Here is a 24,758-nt window from a genome sequence, read left to right as displayed (position 1 = left end):
ATTATCAGCAGCTTGTTGGCTACAAATATCTAAAACTAGCTGTTTTTATTCCTCCACGCCTTTCTTCTGACTCGTGTTAAACATAATCATTATTAAAAAAAAATAAGAGCACATCAAAATTTAAAGAGAGGCCCAGTTTCAGTGTGTTCTTACAGAAGGATATGACTGGCTGATTTATGGCTGCACGCCTCCGTCAGGTGTGTGAATGCCTTTTACCTTTTTCCTGTTCAAAGCTCAAAGTCCAGCTGACAGACGGACAGAGACGATCCGCACCAACAGCACAGACAACAGGAGTTAAAGGATTTCCCTCAGCTGGAAACACAGGAAAGGACGAGGAACACTGGACACTTTGGGGAACCTTTGAGGATCTTAAGCTGAATCCGTCCTCACACATGGATTGCACCTGAAGACGAGCGGTTTGCATAAAGTCTGAGATAACGGCTGACCGACGGCCATCTTGCACACAGGTGTGTTTGAACAAACATGTCCCGGCAGGTCTGAGTTCAGCTCATTTTTTGACTTCAGGTGTCGTCGGACAAGAAAAAGAATCGATTATGTTCTCAATTTTTTTTGGCTTTTTATTATATTCAGAATAAGATGGTGATAGGTTTTCTCTGGCAGATGTTTGGGTGTGTGTGTGTGGGCGGGGGGGGGGCGGCATTCTTGGCTGTAGGTGATTGGATGGAGCATCCACCTGTCCTAAAAACTAAAAACAGCCGTAGTTGCACCTTTATGGGTCAGCAGCTGTGTAGGATGCTGATTGGTCCACCTGACCGCGACTCATCTATAGGCACACATCTTAAAGTTTCACATGATGGATTCTTCTGTAATATTGCAAATCTCACAAGAATACACGTCAACACAACTTTAAATTTTCTCCTTGAAATGACACATTCAGACCTCCTGCTGAATAAATGAAGCAGAGCTGGCTTCAGGAAGTCGGTGTGTGGTTGGTGCGACTGTTTTCTGTGCTTCAGGAAACACCAACAATGAGAAAAATTCAAGTCGGGGGAAAATGTTTGTTTAAATATGAATAAATGAGTTGTGTCTTACATTACTGTCTACTCTGAGCACACATTAACACACATTCATTCTGCATTTTATTGTTTAAGTACTTTCTAATGATCTCACACACACACACACACACACACACACACACACACACACACACTCCAATGAAGAGCAATTTGGTGTTCAGTATCCAACTTTCTGATTGGCAGATAATTTGGTTTTCCTCCAGAATCAGAGCTGCACTTTCACACAGGATAATGCTGTGAAATGCTGCTAACCAGTATTAACTTAGTATCCCCTCCCTCTGCCAATTATGGTCATTTCCAGCTCCAAAAGGCAACATGGCAGCAGCCTAAAAGGTCACACTGTGGGTCAAACTTGAGCTCAGCCCAAATTAGGGGTGTGATTCCCTCAGGTCACGGTCTCAGACTCAAACATGGTTCAATTTACTTTAATGTAAGAACATTTTTAGATGGTTTTTATTATAAGAAAGTTGGAAGGAACAAAATGAATCTGTAGATTCATTTATAAAGTCTAACATTTAGTCTTATTATATAGTTATTGTAACATTATAATTAAGTCTCTTCTCACCGATATTCACACTATGAAGTCACAGGAAACTATCTAAAAACAAATTTTTATCTTGTGATCACATTTATTTTTATGCTTATGCTCAGTGTCAAGAACTCGTCTGGACTCCCTGCTGGTCCTGTGCGCCACCGCTGCAGCGCCCCCTACTGTGTCGAATGGATCCTGAAGCCGGCCGGCTGCCAGTCCAGGTCCTGGGAGAGAACGAGGCGCTGCAGCAGTTCTTCAATGGTGGGATATTATCTCAGTTTTTATAGCGAGCCATCCGCAAACATCTGAGAGAGCCTGAGGTTTGGAGGATGTTTCTAACTTTATGAATTTGCAGATTTAAAAGATGCTTCAGAGGTTTTCAGAGGTTCTTAAAGTGCTTCTCATCATCCCTCGTTTCCTTTTTGTTAAAAGTTTAGGTTTGAGTTGAGGGAGGGTGCTGGAGAGGCGGGGCGCACCTTAGACAGGTTGTTGGTCTGTCCCGGGACTCTGTCCACAGATATGTTCCCAGATGTCTCAGACTGCTTTTGACCATGAGATCTTTGTAAGCTGGTTAGTCTTTGAGAACAATTGTAAAGCTTTCTGTGGTCTTGGAGCAAACTCCATGACTCTTTCAAGGAATCCAAGGATTCTTCAAGGGAGATCAGTTTTTCTGTGATTTTAGTCGGGTCCTTGTAGCCTCTGGTTCTCTGGGGCTTTTGCCCTTCAGCTGTGGGACCTTCCTCGTCCTTCTGACTGTTGGGTTTTCTCTGTATTATTGTAGGGTCTTTACCCGCAACATAAAGCGCCTTGAGGCGACTGTTTGTTGTGATTTGGCGCTATATAAATAAAATTGAATTGAATTGAATTCTGCCGGGGTGGGCATGCAGTTGTCGTCGGACTGCATGGTTTTGTGTCTTCTTTGCTCTTGGGGGGCTGCAGACAGCCCGGGTTTCTCTGTCTGCCTCTGGCTTCTGGGGGGGGGATGTTGTTGCAGTTTCCCACCCTCGTTCGTTAAGTACGTTTTATGACAGAAACACAGACATTCACACTCTTACTCACTCATGCACACACGTGATTGTTGGTTTGTGTAGCCGTGCTTATTCACATATATATGTGGGGGGGTTTTCAGGTGCTGTTATTGTGTGTGTGTTTTTTCCTTTTGTTTTTACAGATGTAGCAGATGGTGAATTGAGACAAAAAAAAGATGTTGAACTGTTGTGTTTTTCTACTTGTGCTCTATCCTCTTATTCTTCTCTTTTTTTCTGTTTTCTTTCTTACTTTTTTACAGCTCAGAGTTTGTCAGCTCTGGCATTGCCATGATATACATACACTTAGGTGAACAATAACACAATTTAATAAATAAAAGAAAAAGAAAAACACTAACAAGAGGAGAGTGTAGAGAATTTGTCGGACTCATCTAGGAAAAGCAGATGTGTTTGGGCCAGCAGTGCATTCAGATCATAATTCTGATTGAAAAAGCTGCCAGACAAGATGGGCTTAAAAAAGAAACCCCCAACAGTCAAAACGACCCCCTATGAGCAGCACTTGGTGACAGTGGGAAGGAAAAACTCCCTTTAACAGGAAGAAACCTCCATCAGAACCAGGCTCAGGGAGGGGGGGGGTCATCTGCTGAGGGGGGGGGGGAGACAGAGATTAATAATAACTAATGATTAAATGCAGAGTGGAGTATAAAGAGAGCAAAAAGAGGTGAATGAAAAGAAAGAGTGCATCATGGGAACCCAACAGCATCCTAGGCCTATAGCAGCATAACTAAGGGAGGGTTCAGGGTCACCTGATCCAGCCCTAACTATAAGCTCAACCTAATCTTAAAATAAAGAGGGTGTCTGTACAAGTTCAATAACAATTACTTTGAACAGTGAATCATGCAAAGCTCCTCCAGCGGAAGAATAAAAATCTGGAGGCGGAAATGAGCAGAATAAGTTGCAGGTTTGGTTTCTGGTTATGATAAATGAATGTAAGTTGTTGTAATTTCCTGTGTGTGTGTGTGTGTGTGTGTGTGTGTGTGCGCGCGCGCGTGTGTGTGTGTGTGTGTCTCTGTGTGTTTGTGTGTGTGTGTGCGTGTGTGTGTTCAGGTCAGGATGTGAGCGGTGTGTTGGACAGCTCTGTCGCTGTTGACACGAGCATGCTGGAGCAGTATCTTAGCAACGATGTGGACCCCATCAGCTTGTAAGAGTCGCACTTAAAGACACAAACGCACTCTGACATCATTCTGACACAAACACACTCTGACATCATTCTGACACAAACACACTCTGACATCACTCTGACACAAACACACTCTGACATCATTCTGACACAAACACACTCTGACATCACTCTGACACAAACACACTCTGACATCACTCTGACACAAACACACTCTGACATCATTCTGACACAAACACACTCTGACATCATTCTGACACAAACACACTCTGACATCACTCTGACACAAACACACTATGACATCATTCTGACACAAACACACTCTGACATCACTCTGACACAAACACACTCTGACATCATTCTGACACAAACACACTCTGACATCACTCTGACACAAACACACTCTGACATCACTCTGACACAAACACACTCTGACATCATTCTGACACAAACACACTCTGACATCATTCTAACTGGTTCTGCGTTTTATAACACAGTGACTGATTGTGTGCTTTAATTCCATTAATTAGGCACCAAACAAAAAGTGTCTATAGCAAATGCAGGTGCAGTGAAAGAAGACTGATACTTTGTAAGAGCCTACAGTGACAGTACTGGAAACACAGACTGGATAAATTGTGTTTGACTCATTGTGTGATTAAAATCTTAAGAGAAGAACTGTGCTGATACTTTATTGCTGGTGTGTGAGACTTGTAGGAAAAAACAGTGAGAAATAAAAACTATAGACGTTCTCTCCTTTTGTCGTGCTGCCTCATTTGGAGAAATAAAGCATTTTAATTCAGTTCAGCTCAGCTCGAGATGTAAAGAGAGAACTCCAGCATTCAGACGATCCCCATCATAAGCACCTGATGGTCAGGAGAATGAACTATTTAATGTGAAGAGTAAAATTGTTGCTACTTTCATGTTCAAGGTGAAAACTAATTTTCATCTGTTCCTCTAATGTTAAATTCTTTTTGGAGGTGAAAGAAGGTTCAAACATTTTAAATGTCTTTAAGTGTATTTTTAATGGCAGTAGGACATATTTTGTACCTTATTTGTTGGATATGTTCCTGAGAGATGTATTTACAAATAACGTTTTCTAATAAAATATCCTTGATTTTAAAATGCATGCTTATTACTTACCTGGAAATACAGCCTGAAATCATTTTATATCTCAATTACAAAGCCCAGCATCAGGTTGAGGTTATCATCATTTCTCCCTCGACATTCTATCATACAACAAACATAAAAACAGTGATCAGCTGGTTGTTTCAGCAAAGTGAAGTCTGTAACTAATAACAATTAAAAAGTACTCTTCATGTTGTTTGTGTCCTGTTTTTCTCCCAGCATGCTGCCCGAGTCTCCTCCTGATTCGAGCTCAGAGGCCTGCTCACCTGCACAGATTCCAGGTACAGTTTACACACATTTCACTGCAAAGGTTTCAATTAATTTGTGCTTTAATCTAATGCAGCGTTAAATTTTGATAAGTTGGCTTTGCTTAAAAACATGTAGCTGAAGAGAAGCGAGTTATACTTATTTGTTTTTGAGAGTGCAGCTCTTAAAGGATAAGTCTGCTCTTGCTATGATGATTGTGCCAACAAAGAGATCCTCACAGACCTCAGGCACATCCACTTTCAAGCCCTGAAGCAACACATTTGAGTGAAGCCACCCACACTCTCATCATGTAGCAGCAACACTTACTGGACTGTAGATGGGAATGACGGTTACCAAAAAAATGGTTGCTGCCTTCCAAATGTGCCAAAAGTTGTACATGACTATATTAGATTTACAATCCAGCACCAGAGATTTTGTATATGAATCACAAAGACTGGTTCTTATATAGTGCTTTTCTACTCTACACGACCACTTTATACAGCATGTCTTATTCACACATTTACACACGCATTCATGCAAGTACTTTCTATCTAATATTCACACTCTGATGAACACATTGGGAGCAACTCGGGGTTCAGTATCTTGCCCGAGGATACTTTGGCAGCCAGGGATCAAACCACCAACTTCCCAATTAGTTGATGACCTGCTCTACCCTCCTGAGCCACAGCAACCCCACCCAGGGGACAAAACCTGAGGATATCAATAATCATGCTATGATTTTTATCACTAATAATTTGTAAAACACAGAAAAGTATTTGTAAGACATTTTCTTTTCTAATTAGGGGACCTCCACTACATGTCATCCTATTGGTCCAACCAGCCGACCACCCAGGTGGCGTTTCAACACACAAATGCAGCGGCTGCTTCCTCCTCCTGCCGCTTTAAGGGTCGAGGGCCTTCCCCTTCCAACCCCGATGAGCTGACTTACAATCACCTTCGTACTTTGGGACTCACAAACACTTATATCAAGTCTGGGACTCCTCCTGCACCTCCTGCTCCACCTGGACCACCTGCTCCTCTGGAGCAGCAGCAGCACACACATCCCTCACCTGAACAGCCACGCTATCTAAGTCCAGAGAGCTACTCACAGGCTTACACCCCACCCACACCTCCTTCTCCACATTTACAACCTTCAAACAGCTATACCGCATCCAGCACTGGACCAGGCCTGGCCCCAAATCTAGCCACACCCACTTCAACACATGTGCTGGGCTCCGCCTCCACACTACAAAGCTGGTAAGCAGATATTCGGCTTTGTTATGTCATGAACACATAACCCAATATGGCACTTTAATTTTTTTTTTAACTTTTACAGTGGGTGGAGTTGTAAACATGTAAATGACCGTCATAAAAGTTGACAGCAAGGTAACAGAAACCATGAGATGTAATCCAAATCACAACAATAAAGGAGTTCTGAGATGTATTTTGGAGACAGTCCTAATTTAGAAACATTTTTAATCAGTTCTGTAATAAACAGAATGAGTCAGTAAAGAAAGATTGAGAAAATATTCTTGAATTCAAGACTGACTGACAGCCGAAACAAGCAGATGGAGTTTGATCAGCTACAAGTATCTCTGATTTGTTGTTGCTGAAATACAGAAACTTGTCACATGATATGATATATTGCTGTTGTCATCAGTTGCTATTGGTATATATGGCACACTGTCATTGGCATAAAAAATATGCATTAATAGAAATTTAATAAATGTGCCACAAAGATGAAGCATCTAAAAAGAAAATAGCAGGTGTCCTAAAATTAAGCCCTGTGGAACTCCGTTGGTAAGATGAGCAGCAGAGGATGCTGCATTACAGCACGAGAAGATGATCTGCCAGTAGGATTGGATTAGAACAGGTCCAAAGATAACCGCCCAGTAGAGCTGTCTTTAGCTTCAGATACAAACACATGTTCATTACCCTTGGGTTAGTGTGGTTCCTTTCTAGGAAATCAGAATTATCCTGCTTAGTGAATACCAATCATCACATTATCGCTCATCTTTGAATCATGCTTACATATGTCATATTCCAGAAAATGAGCTTTTGAAGGTAATGCAGATCCTTGTACTGTTTTCTCCTGTTTTAGCACCTTGGAGAGTAAGAAAAGAAGGCGATCAGAGTCTGAGGAACCATTTGCAGGAGTTGGCACCTCCTGCTGTGAAGGTGAAGGGACTCGAGGTGGTGGTGTGGGGAGCAGTGCAGGTGTTGGTGGAATGGGTCCGGGATCCTATCAGCTGCTATCTTGGGAAGAGTACAGACCAGAAGAGTGGAACACTTTGTACGACAGCAGCTACCAAACACTGTGAGTAAAGGACCAATCCGGTTACTCACTACAGAGATAGCCTTTTCTTGACCAAGGACATGGTTTATGGGTTTATGTTTTAGGTCTCCTCCTGCCTACCACGTTGATACAGATAAGGGCTTCAACTACTCCACAGCTGATGAAGCCTTTGTGTGCCAAAAGAAGAACCACTTTCAGGTCACGATTCACATCGGTGTGGCTGCAGAGCCACAGTATATCAAAACGGCCAGTGGGCCACAGGAAATCAACTGTTTCCAGATAAAAGTTTTCGGAGTTAAGGTGTGTACAGATTTATCTCACCTTTTGTTCAGAATTGGCAAAGGGAAACGTGATGAATAAAGCATGCTGATTTCACTGCCTTTAGGCTACACACATTGACCATAACGTTGCCTAAATGGCCAATGGCCCCATCCATTGGCCCCTCAATTCAGTGAAGTTATCCTGGACCCTTAGTAGAAAAACAGCCCCAAAGCATGTTTCCACCTCCGTGCTTGACTGTCGGGATGGTGCTCTTTGGGTCACGCTTGATTTTTGTTTCATCTGACCACAGCACTTTCTTCTACACCTTCTCTGAATCATTTAGATGTTCACTGGCAAATGTAAGATGGGCCTGTGCACGTGCCTTCTTGAGCAGAGGGACCTTGTAGTCACTGCAAGAATTCAGTCCATTACAGCATAGTGTGTTACCAATGATGTTCTTGGTGACTGTGGTCCCAACTGTCTTCAGATGATTAATAAGCTCCTCCCTTGTAATTTTGGGCTGACCCACCTTTTTCATGATCACCCTCACCCTCACTAAGCTCTTGCGTGGAGCTTCACACTGATGGTGACTGATGGTCATTTTATATTTCTTCTGTTTCCAAGTAATCACACCAACAGCTGTCACCTTCTCACCAAGCATCTTGCTGATGGTCTTGTAGCTCATTCCAGCCTTGTGCAGGTCTACAGTCTTGTCCCTGACATCCTTTGACAGCTCTTTGGTCTCACCCATGGTGGTGGAGAGGTTGGAGTAGAAGAAATTGTTTCTGTGGATAGGTGTGCTTTACACACATAACAAGTTGAGACCAGGAGTATCTGTAATTGACTGACTGTAATCTGTGTATGTAATGTGTTCACTCTGAATGTTGGGTTGATATTCTCCTTTAAAATGAAACTACCATAAAAATTAGACTGTTCATTTTGGCAAACTTACAAATTCAGCAGGGGATCAAATAATTATTTCCCTCACCTATACATTTAAAAATGATCCTTTATGGCAATATTCATCTGTGTGATGACTGTGTATTTCCCTCTTATCAAAGATGGAAGCTCCAAGTCACCTTGTGACCATTGAGCAGTCTCAACCTGACCGCAGCAAAAAACCCTTCCATCCAGTCAGGTATGTGACAGTATTGATGTATAACTTCATGACTGTAGGAAAGATATACATATATCCTGGCATAATTTTTGGGCCTCATTCGCTTCATGGAAGACGGTCCAACATGATGCAGCTGGGTGCTGATGGAGAAAAGCTTGTCAGCGTAACCAGCTTCTGTTTTTAACACCACAACCTTCAGTTTTCTAGACTATAATAATATTTCTGCTTTATAAATTCACATAATTGCAGTACAACTTATTCATAAAAGGAAAAATATCAAAAAGTCAGATATATATCTTTGTATCAAAATTATATAGCCCCTAGCTAACTCCATCATCCATCCATCCATCTTCCACTTATCTGGGGCCGGGTTGTGGGGGCAGCAACCCAAGCAGAGAAGCCCAGACCTCCCTCTCCCCAGCTACCTCCACCAGCTCATCTAGGGGGGACCCCAAGGCGTTCCCAGGCCAGCCGAGAGATATAATCTCTCCAGCATGTCCTGGGTCTGCCCCAGGGCCTCCTCCCAGTGGGACATGCCTGGAACAGGTGGCATCCTAGTCAACTGGCTCCTTTCGATGTGGAGGAGCCGTAGCTAGCTGTCTACGCTAAAAACGGCTCCGTTGAGCCATGATACAGTTGAAAAGTTGCTTAGCTATGTGAAAAACATGAACCAAGGACAACATGAGGAGAAATCTAAAACTTACTGGATGTGTTGTTTTTAGTTTTAAGGCACAAAAGTTTTGAATACATTATTTTGAAAATAATGCTGTGAAATCTTCCAGGGTCAGTCTACCTGGTGGCAAAATAACCAGAGTTACACTTGGCCGACTGCACTTTGGCGAGACGACAGCCAACAACATGAGAAAAAGAGGCAAACCGAACCCTGACCAGAGGTTTGTGAGTCTATATTCAAAAATGAAGGAAGAACAATAATAATAAGGAATAGATGATAACTGCATATGTGTGTGTTCAGGTATTTTCAGATGGTGGTTGGCCTGTATGCCGCAGTCAAAGAAGAGACGTTCCTCCTGACGGCTCTGGTGTCGGAGAAGATTATTGTCAGGGTAAAAAAAGATTGAACCAATAACTGATAAATCAGAGATCCTAGCAAAAAGTTTTAAACTCCAACAGAAATAAATCTTTCCCCACAGGCTTCTAACCCGGGTCAGTTTGAGACAGATGGGGACACCATGTGGCAGCGCGGGGCAGTGCAGGAAGCTTTGGTCTGTCAGGGCCGGGTGGGCATCAACACTGACTCCCCTGATGAGGCGCTGGTCGTCTGCGGTAATGCCAAAGTGATGGGCGCCGTCATGCAGCCATCCGACTGTCGCGCTAAGCAGAACATACAGCAGGTGAAACATTACATTTGATTATTTAGGTACTTTAATTATGAGCGTTATTTCTTTTGTTATAGCTTCATTGTAGCCAGTATTGTCCATTTGTAGCTGATAACTTCATTCATTTTGGGTAACATTACAGCTGTTTATGTCATGCGTCCTGGGTGTGAACATGTCCCTTTCTTTGCTCGTCAGGTTGACTCTGAGCAGCAGCTGAGGAGAATCAACCAGATGAAGATAGTTGAGTTTGATTATAAACCAGAGTTTGCTTCCAAAATGGGAATCGATCACATCCACCAGACAGGTGCTGCAGTTCACTCACACACACACACACACACACACACACACACACACAGAGTTGTTCACGTTAGAAAACCAGTATCCAATTCTTTCATATGTCCTCTGATATTTCAGGTGTTATAGCTCAGGAGGTGAAAGAGCTGCTGCCGTCTGCAGTGAAGGATGTTGGAGATGTCACCTGTTCTGATGGAGAGAAGATTCATAACTTCCTCATGGTGGACAAGGTAAAAAAGTGTTGACATATTTTTGCTAGCCCTGTACATTTATACTACTCTTCAAATACAAAGTTGGATTACTGCAGAGATTTTCACATCCTGGGGTGTTGTTGCACCCATAACTCATAGAAACACTCGTCTCACCATTGCAGTTCTCACATATCATTTTTTTTTTTTTTTGCATCAGAAGAGACCATAGTTGGACAGGAGACTGAAATGAAAAGTTATCAGCTAATGCTATCAACCACAGCATGTTCAAGAATTGCATTTCAGTGACTGGAATTAGCAATGGTGAAGCTTATCCAACGGCTAGCAGCTTCAGCCACCTGTGTCAGCATTGGGCATTTCATATGGGAGTTTGCAGGGAAGCCAGCCTCAAGAGGACATTAGAGGAACTGCAGTTTTCTATTTTTTATTCATTTTTTGCTTCTAAAGTTCCCCCACTGGTTCTAAAGAAGAATCTTTATGTGCTGAATCCCAGTAAAAGAAAAGCATGTTTAGTTCACTTTGGGTCACTTTGGGCAACTATATGGTAACGTTCTGGAAGTAACAAACAGTTGCCTGACAACTACATTCTGTAGTGTTTGTAGCAACCAGCACTAATCACCCCCCCCCCCCCCCCCCCCTCCTCCTCCTCCAGGAGCAGATCTTCATGGAGAATGTGGGGGCGGTGCAGCAGCTGACAAAGGTCACTGATGACCTGGATACTCGTATCAAAGAACTCGAGGTCTGGAACCGTCGACTGGCAAAGCTGAAGAGCCTGACAGGCAGCTTACGATCCTCTGGGTATTTGTCTTTATCCCGCTATCATTTACAGTTAGAAGTATTCAGACAATTACATTTTTTTCTTTTTTTTTAAATTTTGCATCTGTACAACATCAAATCATTTAGGTGTGACTGAAGTGCAGACTTCCATTTAAGGGATTTGATAAACTATTGTGTTAACATTTAGGAATTACATGATTATACACAGTCCCCCATTTTCATAAGCTCTAAAATAAGGACGGTAATAATTAATTTGTTATTTTGTCAAAAGCAGTAACAGAAATATAACCATAGCTCCAGAAAAGCTGTTGTATAAAATGTAAATAAAAACAAAATGCAAGGATCTGCAAAACTCATAAACCCATACTTTGGTCACTATAAAACATATAATAAAACATGTATGCTAACTTATATTTTACTTATTTGTAAAGTTTTATTTTGCTGTTTTCACTGCCTTAAAATGTTGTAAGCTGATATGTTTTTTATCTTCTTTGTTAAGCACATTGGGTTTATTTTGGATTGCACCTCCATGCTACACAGGCTTTTGAGTGGAGTGATAACAAGCCGGGTGCTCCCTCCAGAGGACGCAGCGTCCATGTTTTACTAAAAGAATTTCAAATTTGGATCTGTCTGACCTCAGAACAGTTTTCTACTTTGCCTCAGTCCATTTTAAATGAGTTTTGGCTCAGAGTATATGGTGGAGTTTCTGGATCATATTCATATATGGTTTCTTCTTTGGATGATGGAGCTTTAACCTACATCTGTGGCTGGTGCGGTGAGCCGTCCCTACAGAAAGTGATTCTGGAAGTGCATGCAGTGATCTCCATGACAGAATCAGGCCTGTTTTTAATGCAGTGCTGCCTGAGGGCCTGAAGATCACAGATATCAATACTGATTTTCAACCTTGTCCTTCGCTCAGAGATTTCTCTGAATTTTTTGATGATACAGTGAAAGTTGCACAAATCGGATTTTTGCTCCTGTCGGATGGCTTCTGGAGGTCTCGATTGTTCCTAATGTTCTCCTAAGTCGGATCATACGAGTCAGATTTTCGCCTACCTTGGATGAAAAATCTGGCCCCATTTTAATACATTTCCAATTAAATGTGATCGCATAAGTCAGATGAGTTTAGCGCTAAAGCTCTCCTCAGCTCCCATCCACCCACTTCCAATATGTACGATCTACGCAAACTTCACGCATCAGCTCCTTCATGCACAACTACACACACTAACAATGCGTGGAGATCACTGGAGTGTCTCCACAGTCACGTGATGTCTGGATTGGCTGCACTGGGTGCATCGGTTGATTTCACGGGAGATAATCACCGCAAGAGCAGGAGTCAACCTTAAGCTACAAACTCGCACTTACAAGCAAAAATACGAGATTATAAAATTTGCAGAAGCAAATCCAGAAATGAAGCAGAAAGTCATTGTAGTGAAATTTAATAAAAGATCCCAAACTGTCGGATATTTTAAAAGATTTTGAAGAGTCGGATTTTATCCGACTTACACATAAGACGAATTTTTTTCCAAGTCAGATGAAATTCCATGGGTCATTTGAATTTGACTTAGGCGATTTCTACTGTATTACAGTATATACTGTAGATGATGAGATATTCAAAGTCTCCACAATTTTATGTTGAGAAACATTATTGTGAAAATGTCACTGACCTGCTGACTTTTAACCTAATTAGTTACAAAATGTTCCTCCAGCTCTTTCTTTTCAGCACACCTCCAGCCTTTTGTTTGTAATAACTCTATTGTGTTTGAGTACGAAGGCAGTTGAAACCATACTATAAAGTATACAGCACCATAGAAAATGACTCATAAAATCTTTGCCACATCACAGTGCATGTAAATCACAGGTCAAGGACAGCTGAGTTTCTGAAGGCCATTGTGGGTTGTAGTGAGCCTTTAATAGACACAAACAGATTAGGTAGGTAACAGATTATATGGCATCTAAGTGATCAGCTACTATAGCTTTACCTCTTATCTTTGGCTTGTTGAAATACATCATATGAAATGTATGTAATTAGTACTTAAGTAGATATGCCAGTAGAAAGTTGAAGGACAGTCATTCGCCTCTATTAAAAACCAACACATTGTCTTTGCTAAAGGTTGTGTTTTCACTCATCATTGTTCAAATCAGTGTTAATTTTGACAGCAAATTTTGATTTATTTTTAGTCATAATTTAGTCATTAAATAGTTTTAGTTTTAGTCGGAGAAATTATCGTAAGATATAGTCGACTAAATCTACAGTCGATTTAGTGACTAAAATATAAAGGGTGTAAAATGTAAATGCTTTTTCTTCAGTTCCATTGAATTAGTCATTATACACACTTACACAAAATTAAACATTTATTAAAAGTTATGGAATATTATTAATAATATTAACATTAGCGTTTCACCTGCTTCCCACACACCTGATCATTAACACCACCTTACTGAGATAATCCGAGCGTTTTACAGCAGGACGCTCTGAAAGGTACAGGGCAGTGTTCAGGACTAAGATTATAAAGGCTAATCCACCGCGGTGTGGAGAGTTTCTCTAAACACAAACTGGGAAAAACACTTTACCCTGCATGACATTAAAATGCTGACCTTTGCATGGAGATCTCGGTGACTGGTTTGCAGATGTTTAAGGTTTTTACCCGAGATAGTCGCCCCACATGGTTTACACATCGTTTTTTTTGTCACGTCAAAGGACAAATGTGTCCATACATCGGCTCTTCTCTTTCTCCCTGCTGACATCGTTTACATAACTTAGTTCTATGGGAAGTAAAGACAAATCACAGGCTAGTTTGGTCTTCCTGGGTTTAGAGCAAATTTGTGCATCTGTGCGTTTGATTGGATGTTTTCCTAACTTGTCCCGCCCTGTCACAAAATTAAATCAGTTCTGATTGGATTTCGTCCCCGCCAAGCATTTTCGTCTTGTTTTCATTCGTTGACCAAAGTCAGTTAATTTTGTTATCATTTTTATCATTTTAGGTAGTTTTTATATAGTTATCGTCTCGTTATCATCATGAAAAAAAGGGTCATCGACGAAAACTATGACAAAAATATTTCATCAACGAAATTAACACTGGTTCAAATAGATTTATTGTTATAATCTTAAGGGTGCTCCACTGAGGGATGGATGCATCTCAGGAGCAGGAATCCTGAGGATTATGGAAAATTCATTGTGTGATTTCAGAATAAAACAGTTTTCGTGTTATCTCTAACAGGAGGCCTCAGAAACATGGCAGCATGTCAACAACATCGATACCTGATGCATGTAAGACTGAAAAAGTGCAAACGGAGGACAAAAGTCACAAATCCAGACGGTGTCTGCAGCATAAAGTCTTCCAGATAAGCTTCTTCACTCTGTTGGTCACCGTGGCTTTATGGTGAGACATGATGTCACTTCCTGTTTCTCTACTTAAGAAATTATATGTTGAATTGAGACAGAAAATTTATATAAAGTGTGTTTGTGTGTGCAGTGTCATCTCCATCACCGCTCTGTACCTAGTAAACTTGAAGGACGACGATTTTGGCCTCACACCTGGAAACAGGTAAACAACAAAGGCTTGACTGACGTCCACTGAAGGGGTTCCAGGTTACAACCATGACCTGTGTTATTTCAGACATTTAAAACAATAAAACAGCTCAGAGTGGTCACCGAGATGCCTGCCCAAGTGGCAAGGCTTGCTCCAGAAGGATTTCCACATGTTTGTACAGACTTTCTGTGAAAAGAAAAAAACCAGCTTCACATTTGGTCTGAACACATCATCATTATTCCTGATTGATCAGTATTCAGAGCAAAGGTTTCCTCACAGGAAGCAGTTTGCTAGTCGTGCATCCCTTTATCGATGCTAGTGGACTTTACAGTTACCTAGGTAACCCTCTAATGTATTTATCAGCCCCTCGTTTATCAATGTTATTGTTAATTCTTTGTGGTAGTTTTTTCAATCACTCGCCTCAAAGGCAAAAAAAAAGTTTGGCCTGGGACCTGGCCACTTTTATTTGTACTATAAATGTGCAGCTTGTCAGTTTTCTTTCTTTTTCTTTTTTTTTTTTTAAACGTACTGCGTGTGTGGACATTAATCTTAGGATTAAAACTTTTTCATAGCAAGTAATCTAAACAATACCAATATATTAATAACTAACCTCATGCTGTGGACGGGTCATCTCAGACAGACTCTGGGCTGAAGTCTTCTTCCTGCCATGGTGTTTGTCTCAACATGAATTTTTACTGAGAACAGTTTAACCATCTTCCTGAGGCTTATATGTTTATATATTAAGCTAACCATAGATCTGTAGCCCTTAGCTCAGCCCTTGAATAAAATTTAAATAGAAAAATATAAATAAAATATAAATGTTTTCTTGGAAAGAACTTGTACTAGTTTGTTTGCTTTAGCAGCTGAAGCAGCATTCACACCGTAAATGAAAAATGGCAGTGAAGGGGGTGAAAAAGTCCTGAATTGTAGTGCTTGTTAGTTTTGTCTGAAGAAGATTGTTTACCAAAAACTTTTATGTTTTTATCTGTTAGTAACAGCAGTGACGCTCCTCTGCAGACCTCAGCGTGGACCAGCACGGGTAATGTGAAGCCATCCAACACTGATAATGTAGTTATTGTGAGCCAAAAGCTCAGCCATGGGTCAAGACAAATCACACCTAAGCATACAGAGGTCAGATAGAGACTGATGAATAGGTTCACTCAGTAATGTCCAATAACACCACAAAAACACTCACATAAATGCTGATGTTAAATTATTTCAGAACTTCTTTACACACAATCCTGCATTTCAGCAGCAGTGACAACAGACTTTTCTCTTCCAGTCCCGCCGACCAGTTCTCCTGGCCCCTGGCCCCCTGCTGTGGACTTCTGTGACCTGCTATACTGTGATCAGGTGTACTGCTGCCCTTCTGCAGCAGAAAGCAGCACTGACTCAAGCATCACCAGCTCTACGTCACCAGAAATACCTGATATCTCAGGTAACAAAAATGCATTACTTGTTAAATAAAATATATCATCATAAGTCTGATTTTTGGTTTACAATTTGATGTTTTTGCTTTGCAGAAAAAACAGAAGATTTTTATGGCCAGCTGAAACGTGCTGGAGACTGTGCGTAAAATTTTGCATTGTTTCAATAAATATATATTGTAGAAAAAAATATATGATTCTCAGGAGGTCAGATGGGAGCTGTTTTTGAAAATGTAACAGATTTTGTATGGAAAGACCCACAGTCTGTTGGATCATAACAAAAATTGGAAGCAAGCAAGAAAACTTTAAATAACCTAAAAAGAAATTGCTCCTAAGAGAGGGGCAAGGCAAAGCGTGATCCAAAAGATATTTATGATGATGAACTGAACAAGGATTCATGAAACCTCACCTGGATTAGGGATTAGGGCACTCCACCCTTTTCTGGCTGAGGACCATGCCCTCAGACTTAGAGGTGCTGATTCTCATGCCAGCCGCTTCACACTCAGCTGCAAACCATTCCATTGCAAGCTGGAGGCCACCCCCTGACGAAGCCAACAGGACCACTTCATCCCCAAAGAGCAGAGACGAGATTCTGAGGCCACCAAGGCAGCAGCCTTCCACCACATGGCTACACCTAGAAAGTCCATAAAAATTATGAACAGAATCGGTGACAAAGGGCAGCCCTGGCAAAGTCCAACACCCACAGGAAACGAGTCCGACTTATTGCCGGCTATACGGACCAAACTCACTGTGGTTCCACAGGAACTAAATGGCCCGCAACAACGGGCCAGACACCATGTACTCCCGCAGGACCTCCCACAGGATACCCAGAGGGACGCGGTATGCCTTCTCCAAGTCCACAAAGCACATGTAGACTGGATGGGCAAACTCCCATGCACACTCAAATATCCTTGAGAGGATAAAGACCTTGTCCAGCGTTCCACGACCAGGAAGAACACCGCATTGTTCCTCTTGAATCCGGGGTTCGACTAATAGACTCTCCTTTCCAGCACAGGAGTTGTTTAACCACCTCAGTGACCTCACCCCCAGTGATGCGTGACTCTTCCCCCTCATCCCCAAATTCTGCTTCCACTACAGAAGGCGTGTCAGTGGGATAAAGGAGGTCTGGCTCCCCATAAAATTTAGGATTCATTTTAAAGTTTTGGTGATCACTTTCACAGCCCTCCATGTTCAGATTCCTCTATATGTCAGTGAGCTACTACAACCTTACCAACCATCTAGATCTCTGAGGTCTGTTAATCAGTGCTTGTTGGCTGTACCTAGATCCAGGTTAAGGACAAAAGGTGACTGTGCTTTTGAGGTTGTGGCCCCCAAGTTGTGGAACTCACTTCCACTGGATTTGAGATCTGTGGACTCTGTTGATACCTTTAAAAAGAAACTGAAGACCCACATGTGCAGGCTAGCTTTTATTGAATTTTAACTATTTATACCATTTTAATATTACATTTTATTCTGTAATGTAAAGCACTTTTTGACCTTTGTTCTTGTAAAGTGCAAAAGAAATTTTACTTACTTACTATAAACCATGGGAGTAGAGCACCGCTTTACCCTCCTGAGTCACCTAACCCAGAATCGCTTTGATGCCATCCGAAAGTCATTTTCCATAGCCTCACCGAACTCCTCCCACACCCGAGTTTTTGCTTCAGCCACCACCTGGGCCGTGTTCTGAGCCGAGTTCCACAGGCTAACCAAGCCCGATAAGACTTTTTCTTCAGTTTGATGGCTCTCTTCACCTCCACTAACCACCATCTGGTTCGAGGGTTACCACCAAGACAGGCACCAACGACCTTGCAGCCACAGCTCTGAGCAGCAGCCTCAACAATGGAGGTGCAGAACATAGTCCATTCAGACTCAATGTCCTCAGCCTCTCTCAGAATGCTGTCGAAGTTCTGCTAGAGGTGGGAGTTGAAGATCTCGCAGACTGGGGCTTCTGCCAGGCATTTGCAGCGCACCCTCACGACACATTTAGGTGCACCAGGTCTGTCCAGCATCCTCCCCCGCCACCTGATCCAACTCACCACCATGTGGTGATCAGTCGACGACTCAGCTCCTCTCTTCACCTGAGTATCCAGAACATACAGCCACAGATCTGGTGATAAGATTACAAAATCTGTGGTGGTGATTCTAGCCGAACTTCTTCACATCACCTCCTCCTCCCACACCCTCCGGTCTTCCTCTTCTATCCACCTTACTATGCCCTCTGCCCACCTCAGTATCATGGGGAACAGAGCTTTCTCCTGCTCTGCACCCCACCTGTGGAACTCACTCCCACCTGGAATTCGCAATATTGACTGTCTTCATGTTTTCAAATCACGACTCAAAGTAGGGGTTCTCTTATTTATTTAAGTATGTATCTGTTTTTCTGTTTCAATCAGGGACAAACACTACTATCCATTCTATCATGATCAAAGAGAACCAGCAGGTGATTGACAGTAAATACTGCCTAAGAGACCAATGTGGGTAAGTAGAAAAAGAGAACATAAATACACGGCAATTATATGCAAGAGATTAAAGACTTTTAGTGTTAGTATACAGCTCATTTTATGACACTGCTGTAAGCTAATTGTAAGCTTGTTAAATAACCTGATTCAACATCAGAGCCAAATAAAGTGGACTTTGTTACAGTATCATGCAATTATAGGTTGAATATCATCCTAAACCAATGGTTCTCCAATTGCAGCTTGTGGGCGAACTGGTGGCCCTTGTTAATTTTTCATGAGGTTTGTGGGCGTAACAAGCAAAGAATGTACTACTGAAGGCCTTCTAAAAGCAACTTTTACTACGCTGTGCCTTTGGGAAGTTATTTTGAAACACCTTAAATTTTAGTGGTTATGGGATATGGTTATCAGTCAGCTATATTAAAAGGACCAAGACACATGTATTTGTTTTTGTCATTGCAGTAATCATTATCAATCAAATAAAATTTCTTGTATTGCAAGAGATAGTCTGATCATTGAGTATTGACTCGCAAAATAGCATTAATGTCTTGACCATTAAAAAAAGCTTTTACCTGAAATACATGCCAATAAAATCTACATTAAATTATGTTTTTACATATTTTCCCAAATTTTTCTATTTAGTAATAAACATGTCAATTAATCATGTTAAATACAGATGTAGTAGTAAAAATAACTTTGGCTGTTTTGGGGGTTTTTTTTTTAAGGCCCACTAGATACATCTTCAGAGTTCCTATCAGTGAGTTTGTCCCTGTCAACATGAGAGTCACCCTGCTCATGAAGTAAGTCAATGTTTGATTAACATTTTATTGCCCATCATTGGAGTAAAACTACTGCAAATGTCACTATCCATGGGATCCCAGGTTTTGTGTGCCATCTCTTATTGAAATGAATGTAATTAAAATAATATAAACAATTTTGGTGTATTTGTGTATTCATAGAAGTGCAAGACATTTCCCTTTGAGCTGTGCATTTATATAAGCTGCTTCTTCTCAAGATAGTTTTAGAGAGAAAAGGCATGACAGTGGACGAAAAATATTTGTGTGCGTGTGTTTCTATGTGTAAATATGTCTTTACCTTTTGTGTAGTTCTACAGAGCTGTTGGTGGTCCATCTGTGCCGCTTTGTTGAGTCTGCGGTCTGCTCTGCTCTGCTGGATATGGACAGTGAGTCTGACAGCAGATACCCATCAAACACACAGGTAAATATCAAGTCACATTTCCTTAAACTTCAATTTTATATAGTACATAAATACAAAACAAATCAATAATGAATACATAACGAAAAATGAAAATGAACTCTGAACTTAAAAAGGCTCAGACAAAACAATTGAACAAAGAGTGGGCTTTTTATTTGTAATTTGAGATTTTAACATTTTTAGAACAATAAGCACATTTTAAATTAATGTAAGTATCAACGTAAAGCTTGTAAATTTACGTCTTTTAATTTTTTTACCAGTTAGGAGACGTACAGTATTTATGGTGTAAATATAAGGTCAGAATTCATGGGGTTTGGCCAGTGGACACGTTTATTTTTTTCCCTTAAAAGCCCTCAAATCATTCTGAAATATATGAAATGCATTTTAATTTAAACACTTTCATTACACAATATCTAATCATTTGCTGTGACACAATTAAAACATATAGGCCTATTTTAAGGTACAAGTTAAAGGATAGTTTTGCATGGCTTTTGGTACATCATGTATAAATTAAAAGGTTAGGTATTAGATTAAATCTGTGATTTGTTTTTCTATTAAAACCGACTCAAATCGTGTGTGTGTGTGTGTGTGTGTGTGTGTGTGTGTGTGTTTTTGGGTGTGTTTGTTTTGAGGGTCGCTGAGGTTCCATTTCACTGACTCGGTCACCATGACAGTTAATAATGCAGGAAGTGTGCGGGAAACACTGATGAATAATGAATGTGTGGCAGTGTTTCCTCACAACAGGATACAGCACGTTAATCACAGTCACACTCAAACCTCTGAATTATGGTTTTGTTTCCACGAAACAGGTTATGCATTTAGTTTGGTTAAGCAGGATTACTAAAAAGGTCACAAACAGATTTGCACAAAAGGGTGAAGCTTGGCCAAATTTAAAAGTGCTTCGAGGTGATCCCGATCCAGGAAAAAAAATGATCAAATTATGATAAGAATTAGGAGCTCGTTTAACTCATTTGGAGGGATTTGATGTTTTTTTCTTTGTTCTTATACAAAGTGAAGAGTTTTGATTATTATTTTGTCAAAATAAATTTTGATTTATTAACATTTCCTTTAATCTTAAGAAATATCCAGATTGCAAACATAACTGGGCCAAATCTGGGCTACTTTCAGCACTTATGGCTTAGTTGCCTCCAAAGTCATGAGCTGGACTTGACAGTTTGTGGTATCTGATGTCAAAATCACCTGAAATCTGACCCATATAAGGTGAACATCTGGCTGAGTTGTAGCAGTCAAGCTCTGCAGATGTGGGCCAAAGCTTCATTACTATCTGGGTATCCATGGTCACTCAGATGCGACTGTTTTTGATTGACCAAATGATTAAAAATAGATTGCAAAAATGTTCATTCAGAATTCACTTCAAATGATTATGTGTTCAGAGCTGTGTTTTTTACAGTGTTCATTGAAAATGAGAGGTTTTGCTGGATACATGGTAACTGATCTTTGCTGTTTCTGCAGGGGGAACATGAATGGCCTCTTCATGTGGCTCGTCTTTACCAAAGTTCATATTACTTCCGCTCAACAGTGGCTGTAAGAAAACAACAATTTTCTTTTTCTTCTATCAAACGCCCAAATTTCACTAGTTATGAATCCTTAAAATCATACATAGAAGTACTTGGTAATATTGACTGGGTCCTGTGCTTCATGTTCCACGAATATGAAAATGGATCTCATCATTAGATTAGATTGGATTAAACTTTATTAATCCCTTTGGGAGGGTTCCGTCAGGGAAATTAAAGTTCCAGTAGCGCTTTTTACATTATAGTCACACAAGCAGAGATATAGTTGGAAATATTGTCAGTTGGAAATATATAGGAATATACAGTCAGAAATCTATAGAATATATAATCAGAAATATACAGTCAGAAATCTACAGAATATACAAGAATATACAATCAGAAATATACAGTCAGAAATATGCAAGAATATACAGTCAGAAATATACAGAATATACAAGAATATACAATCAGAAATATACAGTCAGAAATATACAGAATATACAAGAATATACAATCAGAAATATACAGTCAGAAATATACAGAATATACAAGAATATACAATCAGAAATATACAGTCAGAAATATGCAAGAATATACAGTCAGAAATATACAGAATATACAAGAATATACAATCAGAAATATACAGTCAGAAATATACAGAATATACAAGAATATAAAATCAGAAATATACAGTCAGAAATCTACAAAATATACAAAAATATAAAATCAGAAATATACAGTCAGAAATATGCAAGAATATACAGTCAGAAATATACAGAATATACAAGAATATACAATCAGAAATATACAGTCAGAAATCTACAGAATATACAAGAATATACAATCAGAAATATACAGTCAGAAATATACAGAATATACAAGAATATACAATCAGAAATATACAGTCAGAAATCTACAGAATATACAAGAATATACAGTCAGAAATATACAGTCAGGAATATACAAGCAAAGAATAAATAGATAAATAACAAGCAAAGATACAACAAGACAAAGAAGATATAAGATGTCAGACAGGTGAGGTAATAATTGCACATTGATATTATTCATTGTCCATAACAGAGTCTAGAAAATATTTAGAGAATTGATGATCGAAATTTGAATTATTGCTTCACAGAAACATGGACACTACAGATTGCTAATAATTTATATAAATCTCCGTCTTTCGTCAGGGTCAAGCGGACTGCAGTACCGACCATCACTATGTGGGGGCGCTCTTCACAGACTACCAATTTCACTTTTACAGACACTGCACAGACTCATAGGAACACATTTAAAGACAAAAATATGTGTTTATGAAATATTTGCTTTATTTCCACGAAGATGACAATCAGAAATCCAAACATGCTGTCATCACAAGTTTTTATATTTTGTTGGTTTTTTAGGCTGCAAATGCTTTTTTATTGACAGGAAGGATTGGTTAATTTAAAAAATAGTCCAAAATATTTAGTTTGACATTCTTCTATTTAGTATATTTTACTCTCATTTTTTTGTTTTTGTTTTTATGTGAAGTTTGATACAGACCACAATGACAACAGCAGAATGTCCTATAATTCCCTCATACAACAAACCAACCTTCTAATCAAATTTCAGTCTGTCAGTCAGGTCAGACGGGGATTGAATGTGACTGTAATTCAGACAGGTTCCAGATAAATTTGGGGGCGCAAAACGCACATGAGCAAATAAAAATTTGGGGGGTATTTTTATTTTAGTTTTTGTTCTAGTTTTTGTTTGTTTTGTTTGTTTAATTACAAGAATTCAAAAAATAAAATTTAGTGTTTTTCTGTAATTTAATCTAAAACATCAAAAACTTTGAGGTCATAACTGATATTCTCTACATTCTGAAACTGAGTAAAAAAATTTAAGAAATCAAAGAAAAAATTGTAATTTAGGAGAACAATAAATACACAAATGAGTTGTTTGACTAGTGTAGCGTAAACTGTTTCGTATAAAACTGATGTATTTTGAGCTTTTTATGAATTTGAAACTGTTCAATTTTTTTTTTATGAACTGAACTGGCCAAATCCAAACTGCTTTAATAAAAAAAAAAAAAAAACAATATATATTAAACTGCATTATATCTGTGTGAGTTCATGTCTTGGCAACATTTTTACATTGTGTTTGTATGTTACATAATTCCCATCCTCCTAGTTTTACACTAACATAATGTAAACATGCTCCTAATGTTAACCTGCTTTGGTTATTTGTGGTTTGGTTTAAATTTAAAGATAAGTGTTTGTAAAAGTTAGTTTTTATAATATACACCCAGCATTCAGGTTTATGGGGACGTGTCAGTGATGTCATTGTTCTTGGTTTTTTAGTTATTTGCTGCTGTGTTATATTACAGGTTTTAGAGTTAGTTTTCAGAGTTCATTATGGATGTCAAATATTCAAGTTTATAGGGACAATTATTTTTTTAATGAATTTCCATTCACTAAAAATTCAAATCAAAAATAGCTGTTCTGACCTATGCTATGTAATGTCAGGTTTAGCTCCTCATATTCTTATGGTGTAAAGTCATAATAACTTTGCTGATCCCGACTTTCATATTGCATCTTGTTCAATTTTTTAGTTTATGACCAGTTTTAGTATTTAGTGCTAATTAACAAATTAAGTCCCAGGGATGCGATTTGAAAATTAGCTTCCTGACAACCTGACAGATGGACACATGCTAACACAAGCATCACAGCCTATCTGAGAACCAACGACACAACATAAAAACGTTAAAGGAGTCTTATTTTTTTCTTTATTGTATATGCTGTTTTTTTTATGGTTATCTGCTACAGGTGTGCCCACTGAATTGGAAACACAGCCTGTAAGTATTGGATGCTGCCCTTCAGCAGACCTCTGGAAACTGGCCAATCAAAAGAAACCAGACTTTTTTTTTTAACGGTGAATCATGCAAAGCTGTTTTAGTCCAAGAATAAAAATATGGAGATGGAAGTGACCAGAAAAGGCTTTCATTAAATACTGTAGGTCAGCAAAGTACTGTAGATATGACCACAATTTTTAAGAGACTGGTTTCTTAAATATGCGAACTCCCTCAGCTGAAAAACACACACTCACACACTGATGACTAATTCAGGTGGAGGAGGTGCAGCAGAAACACCAAGCTAATTAGGCATCTGAGTCAAGCAGCTCAGCTGCAGAGGGGAAGCTAAAGTTGCAGGACGGAGACAAAACACAGATCAGAAG

General features: G+C 39.8%; 1 protein-coding gene across 1 annotated transcript; it reads left to right on the top strand.

The window, feature by feature from the left end:
* The first annotated feature begins 238 nt into the window (after positions 1 to 238).
* Positions 239 to 23,240, top strand: myrfl (myelin regulatory factor like). Its single transcript, XM_030720535.1, has 24 exons — positions 239 to 467; positions 1,689 to 1,830; positions 3,663 to 3,756; positions 5,080 to 5,141; positions 5,910 to 6,363; positions 7,208 to 7,423; positions 7,507 to 7,702; positions 8,725 to 8,801; positions 9,563 to 9,673; positions 9,754 to 9,844; positions 9,932 to 10,132; positions 10,313 to 10,421; positions 10,532 to 10,641; positions 11,273 to 11,418; positions 14,619 to 14,780; positions 14,874 to 14,945; positions 15,923 to 15,969; positions 16,213 to 16,368; positions 16,454 to 16,498; positions 18,754 to 18,838; positions 19,542 to 19,616; positions 19,923 to 20,034; positions 21,505 to 21,576; positions 22,736 to 23,240. The coding sequence occupies exons 2-24, from the start codon at positions 1,758 to 1,760 to the stop codon at positions 22,826 to 22,828; spliced, it is 2,859 nt and encodes a 952-aa protein (XP_030576395.1). The 5' UTR covers positions 239 to 467; positions 1,689 to 1,757; the 3' UTR covers positions 22,829 to 23,240.
* The last annotated feature ends 1,518 nt before the right edge of the window (positions 23,241 to 24,758 follow it).

The sequence above is a fragment of the Archocentrus centrarchus genome, chromosome 23, assembly GCF_007364275.1.
Source record: "Archocentrus centrarchus isolate MPI-CPG fArcCen1 chromosome 23, fArcCen1, whole genome shotgun sequence".
Taxonomy (NCBI): Eukaryota; Metazoa; Chordata; class Actinopteri; order Cichliformes; family Cichlidae; genus Archocentrus; species Archocentrus centrarchus.
Note: the sequence above shows the minus strand (reverse complement) of the source record. Positions and strands in the feature narration are given on the sequence as shown.